The sequence below is a fragment of the Pangasianodon hypophthalmus genome, chromosome 9 (assembly GCF_027358585.1).
Source record: "Pangasianodon hypophthalmus isolate fPanHyp1 chromosome 9, fPanHyp1.pri, whole genome shotgun sequence".
NCBI classification, from domain to species: Eukaryota; Metazoa; Chordata; class Actinopteri; order Siluriformes; family Pangasiidae; genus Pangasianodon; species Pangasianodon hypophthalmus.
In genome coordinates this window covers 137609-152909 of record NC_069718.1, presented here as the reverse complement: position 1 = coordinate 152909, position 15301 = coordinate 137609, and the positions used below count along the sequence as shown (strand labels likewise).

Genomic DNA, 15301 nt, shown 5'->3' with positions numbered 1-15301 from the left:
TGAGTTTTGTTTGATCATTTTGACTCCATGGTGATACATGGGGAGTCTTGAGTCATGACCACTCCTGGGAGAAGAACGCACATCATTAAAGGCCAATTAGTGACATGAATGTTTACATGTAGTATATCTCAGTGCTTTACTGAACTCTGGTCTGGACAACAGCATAGCAGGATTGCCTTCTTTACTATACTATAAAATTTACTATAAAATTGTGTAAAAATGTGCACAGAATCACAGAATTCCCATTTCCATGTGCAAATTTTTATTTTATCCACAACATAAATATTACATTACTGATACATATTTTATTTATACACACACACACACACACGATAACATAACGATTAAAATATAATCACATAAACGGCTGCTTATTCCACATTTCAAACCACCTTTACATAAAAACATTACCTATAGAACTCCCAGATGTGTTTGTAATAAATATTTTTAATATTATATTGTAATATAATTTAATTTAATTTTATATAATTTAATATTTAATATTGTAATAATATATTTGAAATAAATAATATTTTCTCTCACTTGCTAGTTTTTATTAAATTGGTGCTGTTAGACTCCTGTCACAATGCAATCATGTCAAGAAGCATTGTCATCTTCATCTTCCTCCTCAATTTTGCTCACTTCCAGGTTGGTTAGACTTTGAGGAGGTTTCTGCTCCTCGACGTCCAGACCAAATGTTACACTCAGGTTTCGGTCTTTTCCTCCACAGGAGCCATCTTGGATCTTACAGGCTCTGTCTCGGTCCGTCTGGGAGTCATCCTGTTTCTTGTTGAATGAATCGTTTGTTTTGTTGACTTGGTTTTTCTTGACTCCGTGTCGGATTTTGCTGACACTGTCTTGTCTCGGTTGTGTTTCATTCAGTAGCTTCACCGTGTCTGTAGAAGTAGAACATGGCTCTGTACTGATGGTGATGTCACTAACTGCAGGACTGCTCGGGTTATCTGCTGGAAGAGAAAAATAATTGACATTTATGATGTTTGACATCATTAACTTAAACATAAACTTTCCATTGACACAAACCTGGTTTTATTTTTTTTTTGGCTTTTTATTTTGGATTAGGTTCTTGTTCTAGTGTTTGTTGTTATTCATATCTTTTCTCTCGTCTTTTTTTTTTTTTTTTTTTTTTTTTTTTGCTTAATTCTGATTTTAGTTCTGATTCCAATTCTCATTATGGTTCTATACATTTTTTTCAGACTTATGTTTTTAATTATGGTTCTTGTTGTTTTAATTCTGGTTATTGTTCTGTTCTAGTTTTAGTATACAAGATGGCCACATGGTTGTGTTTACTTACTGAAGATTAAATTTGCTCTCCTGACCGGTGGGGAGTGTCTTTTAGCCGGAACAGTCAAATAGTGACTCATCTGTGGGAAAGTGCACACACACACAGAGTCTATGGTTCTACTGGAGCTGTGGACTATCACATCACATGAATTTTAAAATGAGTTGAAATTTCTTTAAAACAGTGCATTATGAGAATTCTAGCTTAGCATTAATAATGAGGCAGAGTTTAACATGTGGGTGGAATTTAAATGTGTGGGTGGAGTTTAAACATGTGGGTGGGTTTAATATAAACATCTGTGTGTTTTGATCCTCACCCTTCGCTCCATCTGTGCTCTCTGTCTTTGGAGCTGAGACTCACGCCACTCCACCTCTTCTTCCTCCAGCAGCAGTGTGTGTCTGCTGTACGAGCGCATCTACATACACACACACACACACACACTAAATATCTCTCACATCTGCTGTATGTGTGTGTGTGTGTGTGTGTGTGTGTGTGTTCACCCTCTGTTGTGTTTTCTGCAGGTTTGCTCTGAGAATGTTCCGGATTGCCTCCTCTTGTTCCTTTGTGATTTTCATCATGTTCTTCCTCTCACTCCGAACACTCCTGAAAACACACACACACACACACACACACACACACATATTTTACTATTTATGTTTTATAGTGTGAGTGTGTGTGTGCGTGTGTGTGTACATGCATTACTCACAGTAAGGATGCAGTAGAGGGCAGTGATGGTTTTAACCTGGCTGCAGTTCTGCTCTCAGCCACTAGGAGTGCCTGTTTCCTCTCCAGTTTATTATAGAAGGAGATGAGCTGCGGTTCCTCAGACCTGTCTCCTGAGATCAGCCACTTCCTCATGTAGCGCTTATTAAACCGGGTGAGCCTGAGACACAGGGGGCAGATAGAGGGGGAGAGAGGGGCATATAGAGGAGCAGACAAAGGGAAAAATTGGTGGACAAATAGAAGTGCAAATTGAGGGACAGATAGAGGAGTAGAGAGAAGGACAGATAGAGGGGTAGAGAGAGGGACAGATAGAGGTAGAGAGAAGGACAGATAGAGGGGTACAGAGAGGGACAGATAGAGGGGTAGAGAGAAGGACAGATAGAGGTAGAGAGAGGGACAGATAGAGGGGTAGAGAGAGGGACAGATAGAGGGGTAGAGAGAGGGACAGATAGAGGGGTAGAGAGAAGGACAGATAGGGGTACAGAGAGGGACAGATAGAGGGGTAGAGAGAGGGACAGATAGAGGTAGAGAGAGGGACAGATAGGGGTACAGAGAGAGACAGATAGAGGTAGAGAGATGGACAGATAGAAGTAGAGAGAGGGACAGATAGAGGTAGAGAGAAGGACACCATCCGGTCATAGCTCTTCCTTCTCATTATAGCATTGTTGATGGTGTTCAGTGTGTTACTCACCTGTCCTTCCAGTGAAGATGTCCATAATGACCACAGATACACTCGATTCCCATCAGCACCTGGTCAAGAAACTGCACACGCACACACACACACACACACACACACACACCTCATGTTGTGCTGTCATAGTAAAATACAGAGTGATGTGGTGGTGTGTTGAAGCAGAGTTACTGTTACCACCCCAAAGCTGATTAGTTTCCTATAACAGCATGTCCCCAAGTGTCCCCAAGCACAATTTACCAATTATTACAATTTTTATTTCTTAATGAATGACACACTGTACTTTTAATCCATTTATAGTTACATTTAATGTTGTGGAATGTTGGTGAAACAAGTTAGTTCCTGTTCTCACTTACGTTATAGCAGCTATAAACAGTCATTTCCTCACCAGCCTCTCTTTATTCTCTCTTTTGGAGTTAATAAGACCGTAACCCGCAAACAGAAAACATAAAGTTACAGCTTTACCTCTGACTGTTACAAAGCACTGACACTGGAGACTCCTTCCATAAATGTTACGCAAATGTCTCCTTACAGAAAACCTCACCATAGCAACGATTACATTTTTTAATCTGTTTATTATCAGTGGAGCGTTCGCTGTACACGTCCCTGTAAATGAGCTGTTACTATAGAAACGATAACATATTAGAATGAGTGCATTAATAAGCCTGCAGTTCTGTCAGAGCTGCTGTTCTAGAAAACTAATCAACACCTTCTGGCCAATCAGAATCCAGAATTTTAACAGGAGAAAGTGACCTGTGTATGTATTTCCTCATTTATTGTAAACTTGGTGTGGCTTTTCTTCTTTACTGCCAGAAGCTCCACCAGCGGGCGGATCGTCATTCCCTGTTTCAGAAAACAAAATAAACACATGAAAAATCATTAAGAAGATTATTTATGTTATTAACATCACAAGGTGAGTGCCCTCCAGAGGTGGAGTTAAACACTGTGCAGTCGTGTACACCGAGATCTTCATGTTTCTCTAGTTCTTTCCTAATTCCCAAGTTCACAAACCTCCTGTACTTTTTATTCTTCTTGATATTTCCCTGGTTCTTCAGTTCCTCTAGGTCCCCATGTTCCTTATTTCTCCTAGTATACCTGGTTCTCCTAATTTCTCACTTGCCAGTTCTTCACTATTTTCTGCCTGTACTTTTACATATAATGATTTGTGATGGTGTGTATGCAACTCAGACACAGACACCACACACACCTGAACAAAGACTGTGAAGAAGATGAGTGTAATGATGGAAGTGAGGAACATGTTCTTCATGGGGAAGTGTTCACTGGAGAGCAGGAAAGCCAGTGAGAATGCGATGGCTCCCCGTAGGCCACCGTAGGCCACGATGAACTGGTCTTTAGCTGTTAACTTCACCATGCGGAATTTATTCATGATGAAGCTCAGTCCCACCACTCCTACACACACACACACACACACACACATAGTGATTAATGAAGAAGCTTCACACACAGACAGACAGACAGACAGACAGACAGAGAGCTGACCCAGTACACGGGAGATGAGGCAGAGGATGATGGTGAAGATGATGAAGATAAAGTTCCAGTGATGCGGTCCTGCTATCGTGGAAACGCCAAGGAAGACAAAGATGAGAGTCTCACTCACGCTGCTCCACATCTTAAGGAAGTACTTTATAGTGGTGTAGGACTTGTGGGAAATGTTGGCCTCCACATAGGGCCGCATAACCACACCACATGCAATAAGACTACACACACAAACACACACATCATATTACAGTGTCCTGATTGAAATACAGTCCTGCAGTGTAAATAAAAAAATAAATAACTCACGCCATGATGCCAGACAGATGGAACACCTCAGCCGACAGGTACGCCAGGTAGCTGTAGAGGAAGACGAAAAGCGGCTCGATGACACGTGAGTGTGAGGTAAAGCGAGAGGTGACAGCCGCCATGATGCCATAAACCATGCCCACCATGATGCCCCCCAATGCTACCAACAGGAAGCTCAGCACACCCAGTAGTGCATCACTGAACTCCACCGTCTCTCTGGCAGCAAACTCCTCCAACAGGTGATACAATACCTAGAGAAAGACACACACTGCACCTTTAATCAATTCACTGCACCTTTAACTCCACACATACAACTTTACCTCACTCACTGCACCTTTAATCAATTCACTGCACCTTTAACTCCACTTACTGCACCTTTAACTCCACTTACTGCACCTTTAATACCACTCACTGCACCTTTAACCTATTCACTGCACCTTTAACTCCACACATACAACTTTACCTCACTCACTGCACCTTTAACTCCACTTACTGCACCTTTAATACCACTCACTGCACCTTTAACCAATTCACTGCACCTTTAACTAATTCACTGCACCTTTAACCCCACACATACAACTTTAATTCACTCACTGCACCTTTAACTCCACACATACAACTTTACCTCACTCACTGCACCTTTAACTTCACTTACTGCACCTTTAACCCCACACATACAACTTTAACTCACTCACTGCACCTTTAAACCCACACATACAACTTTAATTCACTCACTGCTCCTTTAATACCACTCACTGCACCTTTAACCAATTCACTGCACCTTTAACTCCACTCACTGCACCTTTAATACCACTCACTGCACCTTTAACTAATTCACTGCACCTTTAACTCCACTCACTGCACCTTTAACCTATTCACTGCACCTTTAACTCCACACATACAACTTTAATTCACTCACTGCACCTTTAATACCACTCACTGCACCTTTAACCTATTCACTGCACCTTTAACCAATTCACTGCACCTTTAACTCCACTCACTGCACCTTTAACCAATTCACTGCACCTTTAAACCCACACATACAACTTTAATTCACTCACTGCACCTTTAATACCACTCACTGCACCTTTAACCAATTCACTGCACCTTTAACCAATTCACTGCATCTTTAACTCTACGCATACACCTTTAACTCACTCACTGCACCTTTAACTCCACTTACTGCACCTTTCACCTATTCACTGCACCTTTAACTCCACTTACTGCACCTTTAACCCCACACATACAACTTTAATTCACTCACTGCACCTTTAACTCCACACATACAACTTTACCTCACTCACTGCACCTTTAACTTCACTTACTGCACCTTTAACCCCACACATACAACTTTAACTCACTCACTGCACCTTTAAACCCACACATACAACTTTAATTCACTCACTGCTCCTTTAATACCACTCACTGCACCTTTAACCAATTCACTGCACCTTTAACTCCACTCACTGCACCTTTAATACCACTCACTGCACCTTTAACTAATTCACTGCACCTTTAACTCCACTCACTGCACCTTTAACCTATTCACTGCACCTTTAACTCCACACATACAACTTTAATTCACTCACTGCACCTTTAATACCACTCACTGCACCTTTAACCTATTCACTGCACCTTTAACCAATTCACTGCACCTTTAACTCCACTCACTGCACCTTTAACCAATTCACTGCACCTTTAAACCCACACATACAACTTTAATTCACTCACTGCACCTTTAATACCACTCACTGCACCTTTAACCAATTCACTGCACCTTTAACCAATTCACTGCATCTTTAACTCTACGCATACACCTTTAACTCACTCACTGCACCTTTAACTCCACTTACTGCACCTTTCACCTATTCACTGCACCTTTAACTCCACTTACTGCACCTTTAACCCCACACATACAACTTTAATTCACTCACTGCACCTTTAACTCCACACATACAACTTTAACTCACTCACTGCACCTTTAACCTATTCACTGCACCTTTAACTCACTCACTGCACCTTTAACTCACTCACTGCACCTTTAACCAATTCACTCCACCTTTAACTCCACTCACTGCACCTTTAACCAATTCACTCCACCTTTAACTCCACTTACTGCACCTTTAACCCCACACATACAACTTTAATTCACTCACTGCACCTTTAACTCCACTTACTGCACCTTTAACCTATTCACTGCACCTTTAACTCCACTTACTGCACCTTTAATACCACTCACTGCACCTTTAACTCCACACATACAACTTTAACTCACTCACTGCACCTTTAACCCCACACATACAACTTTAACTCACTCACTGCACCTTTAACCACTCACTGCACTTTTAACTCCACAAACTACACCTTTAATCAATTCAATGCACCTTTAACCAATTCACTGCATCTTTAACTCCACACATACAACTTTAACTCACTCACTGCACCTTTAACTCACTCACTGCACCTTTAACTCACTCACTGCACCTTTAACCCACTCACTGCACCTTTAACTCACTCACTGCACCTTTAACCAATTCACTGCATCTTTAACCAATTTGCTGCACCTTTAACCCCACACATACAACTTTAACTCACTCACTGCACCTTTAACTCCACTTACTGCACCTTTAACCTATTCACTGCACCTTTAACTCCACTTACTGCACCTTTAATACCACTCACTGCACCTTTAACTAATTCACTGCACCTTTTACTCCACACATACAACTTTAACTCACTCACTGCACCTTTAACTTCACTTACTGCACCTTTCACCAATTCACTGCACCTTTAACTCCACTTACTGCACCTTTAACTCCACTTACTGCACCTTTAACCCCACACATACAACTTAAACTCACTCACTGCATCTTTAACTCCACTCACTGCATCATTAACACCACACATGCACCTTTAACTCCACTCACTGCACCTTTAAATCGACTCACTGCAGCTTTAATCCACTCACCACAGTAACAGCATCATTAAGCAGTGACTCTCCAAACACCAAAATGTGGAGGAGCTCATTAATGTGAATTTCCTCAAAGACAGCAAGGACAGCAACCGGATCCACAGCAGAGCAGATGGAACCAAACAGCAAGCAGGAAAGCAGGTTGACTCCATCCATCTGGCCAATCACTTTACACATGCCATATAACACCACCCCAACAAAGACGGAGTTCCAGAGCGTTCCCAGCACAGCCAGTGCCAAGATGGAGCCCATGTTCTCACTGAAGGGGCGCAGAGGCAGGAAATATCCAGCATCCAGGATGATGGGGGGGAGTAGACACAGGAAGAAGAGCTCGGTGTCCAAAACTGGAAGTGTTTCACCCAAGAGCTTAATGAGAAATCCGACCATCAGACCAACCATGATCAGCACACAGCTCTCAGAGACAAATCGGGAAAAACCAGGGATGATGTGGAACCCTGAGAACCAGAGAGAGAGCAACACCTGAGTGCACTGAAATCTTTATTTCAGCAAAAAGTGGTTAATTAGGGCTCCACCACCAGCAGGGGGCGCCATCACTGAGATAACGCTTTACTGAGGAATTCATTGGGATGCAGGTTTTATTTCCTGCGAAAATCGAGCAATATGTTCAGTTAGCAAGCGGAACATAGCATTCTACACTTCTTTCTTTAATTAAGTATTTGTGGATATGCTATCAGAATCAGAAAGAAATTTATTGGCCTAGAAGGATTACACTTACAAGAAATTGACTTGCTGATTGCTTCATTAAATGGACTGAATTGAAACAAAACAGTGAAATAGACAGGCATGGGGCAAAAGTTTAAAAAAGAGAATTATTTAATTAAAAATAGAATGGAAGATATGTGTATTTTTCCCCAGACATCTCCATCCTGAACAATCGGCTGCTATAATTCACTCGTTTAATCGTCTTCAGTAAAACAAGTCATTTTTTTATTCTTCTGTGCATATAGAAACTTAATATTTATTTATTTCAGTTTTAATCGTTAAAGGACAAAACCATTTTATTTTGTTCTGTGATGGACATCTCTGAGACCTCTCTGTAGATTTATCCTGCCAGAGTCAGAAATCTAATTTTTAAACACTTTAATAATTTAAATGAGTATGACAGATTCTACACAGCTCAGATCAACTAGTTTAAAAATTCACAATGCTTAACTTCTAATACAGTGAAAATTCAATAAAATATTGATCACAAAAACGCATAAATAAAACTGAATTAAATCAAACACTGAACACAGACAGCAGTGTGTTAGCATACTGAAAACATCTGATTCTGCAGTAAGAATAAAATACAGGATAATTAGTGAAAGTTTGATTTACAGTTTTTCTCAATTGCTAAAACACTAGAACCAGGCTTTTGAACTAAAATTTCAAAACCATAACGCCTTTTATCAAAAACACCCCAATTCCCTAAACTCGAAACACTACTCCCCTGTTTTTACACACGAGTCAGATTTGTTGAGCTGTCACTGCAGAACTCTACACACAAATCCCTTAATTTCTTATTGCGTACACCATGTGGTCATTTTGAAAGCACTAGCATTCGATACTGTTCACTCAAGTCAGCACATGTTGAGCTCAATCACACAGTTCCCCAGGTGAAAACACTGAGAGTCAAAACTGAACACACATCAATCAGATCCTTCAATAGAGAGATAAAAGGGCCTGAATCAGTTCATCGAGTTTTGTGGATCCACAGAGAAATGAAGGAATAGGTCAAGGAGGGAGAGGAGGATGAGGAGGAGGGAGAGGATGAGGAGGGAGAGGAGGATGAGGAGGAGGGAGAGGGGGATGAGGAGGAGGAGGACGAGAACAAGGAAGGGGAAGGGCAAGGGCAAGGAGACAAGCAGTCTCGGATGAAATTCGAGCCACTTTAGTTGACCATGTCCTTGTCCATGGTATGACTATGAGGGAGGCTGGGCAACGAGTACAACCTAATTTGAGTTGCTTCACCGTCGCCTCCATCATCAGAACCTTCAGGGATTAAAACAGGTAGGTGTACTTACAGTAAGACTGCTCTGTACAGTAACTTTTGAGTGCTGTACTCTGTGCTGTGACAACACATACACTGTTGCACTATGCTACTGTAATAAAGAAATGCATCAAATTGCCTCGCATACAGATAGAGTTTCAGTAAGTTTCCATTTTTTCGTGTAAAAAGGATGTGTGACAGTTACTTCACTTCACTTTATCAGCCTCTCCACAATCGCATTCTCCAAAAGCACCATTTCCGGATGGAATAAGCCATCAGCCAGCGAGGGGTTCTCCACCGCCATGCCGTTCCAGGACCCTATAACACTATGCTCCTCCTCGCTTTCCTTGATGTTAGGGTTAGGGTTAGAGAGCTAAGAGAGCGTATGTTCCAGCTGGACCACAGGGAACCAGCGCAGCCAGAGCAGCCTCACTACGCTGTTGTTTGGGATAACGTCAGCTTCCATCGCGCTGCTCTGGGTCGTGACTGGTTTACCAAAAACCCGAGGTCTTCAAACATCTTTCTGCCTGCATACTCTCCCTTTCTAAACCCGATAGAGGAGTTTTTTTCAGCATGGCGGTGGAAAGTGTGTGACCGAGAACCTTATATCCGTGTTCACCTCCTCCAGGCCATGGAAGAAGCCTAGACGTATCAGTAGCTGCGTGTCAGAGGATTTTACCCCCGCTGCCTGGCTAGGGCCAGTACAGCCTGTGATGTGCACGAGATTCTCTGGCCTGACCCAGACCAAAGACGGGATGCTGAGGAGGAATCTTTTTTTTTTTGTGTGTGTGTGTGTGTGTGTTGTACTGTGTAGTACATGAATGAATAAAATGTGCGAGTGTATACATTGGTTGTGTCTTTTGTGTTCATCATGTGAAAAGGTTTTTGAGGGGGAACCACAAGCAACACAACTTACCAGTTTTGGAAATATTGTTTTGAATTTATTGCACCAGTGTGTAAGACTATGTTGTAGTGTGTGTGTTTTTGAGGGCTTGTGTGTGATGTCTGAGGGCAAAGTTTGGTTTTTCAGCAAGAGAGAATGGTTTTGGATGTAGAGCTTCATTCTGACCTGAAAATAGGATGATTGGGGAATTGGGTGAGACGTTATGGATTTGTGTTTACTGTTTTGAGAATTCGAGGCATAGTTTCAAGAAATGTGTTTAAGCAATCAAGAAAAACTGTATTACATGGTATAGTGTGTGTGTGTGTGTGTGTGTGTGTGTGAGAGAGAGTTTATTTAGGCTGAAGTGTTGTGGTGAGCAGGATGATGCCATCTAGAGTCAGAGATTGGTAAAACACCTAGTGATCTACAGAAATGAGATTGATGAGAAATGAGTGATCTACATATGAGTTGAAATAGAATAGAATAGAATAGAATAGAATAGAATAGAATAGAATAGAATAGAATATTAGTGTCAGTCTCCAAACCCTTACAGACAAGTCACATGTGAAATTTATATTTATGTGTTATGCTTCACACATTTTGCACATGTACTCACATTATTAATGTTTACAGTGTCAAGGCATAACGTTGAAATGTACATTCAAATTTGTGTGTGTGTGTGTGTGTGTGTGTGTGTATGTGTGTGTATGTGTTATCAGTCTGTGATGGGTGGAGCTCAGCAACTGACTCAGCCTGATACTGGGGCCTCACGTACTCTGTGTGTGTGTGTGTGTGTGTGTGTTACTGAATATACTACAATGTTCAGTTATACATAATAATCACACAACACATGACCTAACATGTGGTCAGATCTTCAGGTATGATGAAGGCAAAGAGGAAAATTTCCTCCACACAGATCTGTAGAGATAAATAAAGTCCTTTGTTATCACACTGTGAGAAACATGACACGCTACCCGCTAATTCCACGAACACGTTGCTATTTATCCTCCACTGATATTACATTTATAAATCTGTGTGTAAAGTAAAGACATTTTAAACACATCCCCTCTCTGTACATGTTTAAGATAAATGATGAATAAACCCTGCAGTAATCTACGGCAGTAACGGTGTCGCGCTCACCACACCGTCCGAACCTTTTCACTCTAAACTCAGTCAGAAGTCGCCTCAGTAAATCCTCCCTTTATTTCTATCATTTATTTTGTGTCTGTGTCCAAATTCCATTCCTCAAATTCTTATTTAATTTTATTCCTTTTATACCACAGTTACATTTTTATTTATTAAAGGATGACACATTTTTTTAATCCATTTATAGTTGGAACGTCAGTGAAACGAGTGAGTTCCTGTTGTCGCTTACGTTATAGCAGCTGTAAACACTCGTTCCCTCACCGGTGTCTCTTTATTCTCTCTCTTCAAGTTAATAAGGCAAAAAAAAATCGCAGCTTGTTACGCATGTTACTGAGAAACCGCAAAGAAGCGTAAACTCTTCTGCACTGACACTGGAGACTCCTTCCATAAATGTTATATAAACATCTCCTTACAGAAAACTTCACCACATCAACGATTACAAACAGTTTCAATCTGTTAATGCGGAGCGTCCGCTGTACACGTCCCTGTGAATGAGCTGTTGCTATAGAAACGATACCGTATTAGAGAGAGCGCATTAATATAAACCTGCGCTACTGTCAGAGCTGCTGTTATAGAAAACTAATCAACACCTTCTGACCAATCAGAGTGCAGGATTCAGCAGCAGTGTGGTGTAAAATATGAATATATTTGCAGATCTTATTAGGAATGAGTGATGAATAAACTCACCGAGCTTCATTAAGGAGGCCAGCAGGATCCACAGACACACCTCGAACGGTTTACGCACGCGCTCATAGCTCACGGTGAGCACCGGGAAGGCGCGCGCGGACTCACCGGTCACCGAGGAGTTCAGCACCGAACCGGAAACAGAACCGAGCACACACAGCAAAGTGAGCGCGTGCAGGAGCGCGTGCAGGAGCGCGCGCATGATCCTCCCGGGTTAACGCAAGGCAATGAATATAAATATAAATATATTCAAACACACATCACGCGCGCAGAAACAGAAAAACTTGGAACATTCATCCGGAACACATTTTATTACTTCCGTTAATTAATATTTCATTTTTCTGAGAAGCTGAGAAGCTCCTGCTCTCTCTCTCTCTCTCTCTCTCTCTCACACACACTCACACACTCACACACACACACACACACACTCACTCACACACACTCTCACACACACACACACAACTAAATGTTACAGCTAAATGCTTATACTCTGTGCTTAATTATGTATAATTTATTCATGATTAATTAACGGGTCCATCATTAATGAATTGCTGCTTAATTAATATCTAAATGCACTGCGTTATCTCAGAGGGGTGTGGGGTTACTGCTGATTGGTTAAAAGTATCAGTGGGCGTGGTTTAGAATAGAATAGAATAAAATAGAAGAATATCTTTATTGTCACTGCACAAGTCCAGTGAAACTGGGTTACCTTACTAGATGCTATTTAAGAAAAAATAAATAAAGAATATAATAAAAAAAGAGTATACTGTATGTTCTAAGTGTGCACCTGTAGCAATGAAGTAACATTATAAACAGAATAAACAGAATAAACAGAATAAAGGGTATAAACAGAATAAACAGAATAAACAGAATAAAGGGTATAAACAGAATAAACAGAATAAAGGGTATAAACAGTATAAACAGTATAAACAGAATAAAGGGTATAAACAGAATAAACAGAATAAAGGGTATAAACAGAATAAACAGAATAAACAGAATAAAGGGTATAAACAGAATAAACAGAATAAAGGGTATAAACAGTATAAACAGTATAAACAGAATAAAGGGTATAAACAGAATAAACAGAATAAAGGGTATAAACAGAATAAACAGAATAAAGGGTATAAACAGAATAAACAGAATAAAGGGTATAAACAGAATAAACAGAATAAAGGGTATAAACAGTATAAACAGAATAAACAGAATAAAGGGTATAAACAGTGTCTGGCAGTAACAGTGCAATAGCTCAGATGTACAAAGCAGCAACAAAGCCAGTACAGTAAGCGAAAGTAGATATGGAGTCTTTGTAAAAAAAAAAAAAAAAAAAAAAAAAACACAATGTAGAATGTAGATAAATGTGTTATTTCCTGAGAAGTGAGGTTATTAACTGTAGCAGCTGTCACTGTGTTGTAGCGCAGCCTTTAGCTGTGACAGTGACACGGAACAGTTTCTTGTCCAGATGAGAGATTTAAAGTGCAAGGTGCAAATATCTGAAGTTCTGTAAACAGTGTCTGATTATAGATATTAAACACAAGCAGCAGCAGACCAGACCGTACACACAATGTACAGAGAGCGAACCTCCGTCTGACTGTATCGCTTATTGGTGTTTATATCTCAGAAATGTGAAAGCACTCAGCAGTTATTATTAATAACTCACGATTGGCTAGTATAGTTTGAGTAATTAATCAAATTCAATTAACACCCGTTATATTTGTTATAATCCAACAGCAACAACACCAACAGTAATAATAATAATAATTCACACTGTTTTGTTCTGCCTCCAAGTATTGCAAAGCACATACCCATAAACAGCCTTATAGAAATGTATTATTATTATTATTATTATTGGTAGTAGTAGTGTTTATGTACATATGTATTTACAGAAAATATAAAATATAAATGTTGATGCTGTGAGTAAATGTAATAATAGATCTCCCCTGGTGGAGCAGGTGAAGATGTTCTGCATAAATATTGTGTAAAATTGCTGGACATTTCAAACAGAAATGTGTGTGTGTGTGTGTGTGTGTGAGAGAGAGAGAGAGAGAGAGAGAGAGAGAAAGGAAAGAACTGATAAAAAGAAACCTTTCAACACTTCCTCTTTTAGGTCTTTTGTATGTAAGAACTGCAACCAGAATTACAGAATCTCTCTCTGAACACGAACACACACACGCACACACACACACACACACACACACAGGTAAGAGTCTCCTGTAAGATATTTTACATTCGGTAGTGTGCAGTATGGTGTGTCTTTGTGTTTATAACATTTTCTTTCTGTCTTTAATCTTTCTAAAAGATGAAACTCACTAAATCCACTTTTACTGTAAATTCAGTTAGAAGTAAAAATAAAAGTTTGGGCTCCTGTTTTATCTGTTCATGTTTTATAAAAGTGAGCAGACTTGCGGTGTTTGTTAGTGTTGTGTTACTGCAGTATGCGTACAGCTGTAATAGTGTGAGACTTTGTTATAAAATTATTCTGTGATGTTTATTGTGAGGAGATTCATGCTCCAGTTCATGGCTCCAAAGTGATTTATTTACATTAAATTATCTATTTTAATGATCAGATTCTTATATTTATGCTGAATATTTACACAGAATTTTTACACAGAGTTTTTATCCTGATTATTAATTCCAATTATTAATTCCAAATATTTACACTGAATATTTTCACTGGATATGTACGCTAAATATGTCAGGACCAGAGGCAGGGATGTTTGTCTCTAGTGTAGTCGTGTGTACTGAGTGGATACAGCGCAGTCGCTTCAACCAGATTCTAACTGGGACGTCTGTTTTGTAAATTTTAGTGCATTCACTCCCAGATCAAAGTTTCCTGCAGCACTAATTTTCAGTCTTGGGGCAGTATTTCCCAGAGGGAACTGGTGTCTGTTTTCCTGAGACCTGGCCTTTTTTTTTTTGGAAGATTACAAATTTGGCCAGATTGACAGTCAGGCCTCACTTCTGAACTCGCTACAGAACACGTTTGCATTTAGTGATGCTGCAGTGACTGCGAGCTGTATTTGCTGCCGTTGTTCACTATTTCACCAGAAGTTTTGAAACGCTACTATTGCGCTTCTGCGATTGTAACACGAAACTGTGAAAACAGGTTTATT

At 40.2% G+C, this 15301-nt stretch overlaps 1 protein-coding gene across 1 annotated transcript; it reads right to left on the bottom strand.

The window, feature by feature from the left end:
* Positions 1 to 225: 225 nt before the first annotated feature.
* LOC113525374 (Na(+)/H(+) exchanger beta) lies at positions 226 to 12607 on the bottom strand. Its single transcript, XM_026911870.3, has 12 exons — positions 12195 to 12607; positions 7486 to 7943; positions 4518 to 4768; positions 4215 to 4432; positions 3922 to 4124; positions 3468 to 3557; positions 2715 to 2785; positions 2007 to 2183; positions 1801 to 1903; positions 1617 to 1715; positions 1313 to 1382; positions 226 to 965 (listed from the first exon to the last, which is right to left on the bottom strand). Exons 1-12 carry the CDS (start codon positions 12391 to 12393, stop codon positions 598 to 600), a joined length of 2307 nt encoding a protein of 768 aa, XP_026767671.3. The 5' UTR covers positions 12394 to 12607; the 3' UTR covers positions 226 to 597.
* Positions 12608 to 15301: the final 2694 nt, after the last annotated feature.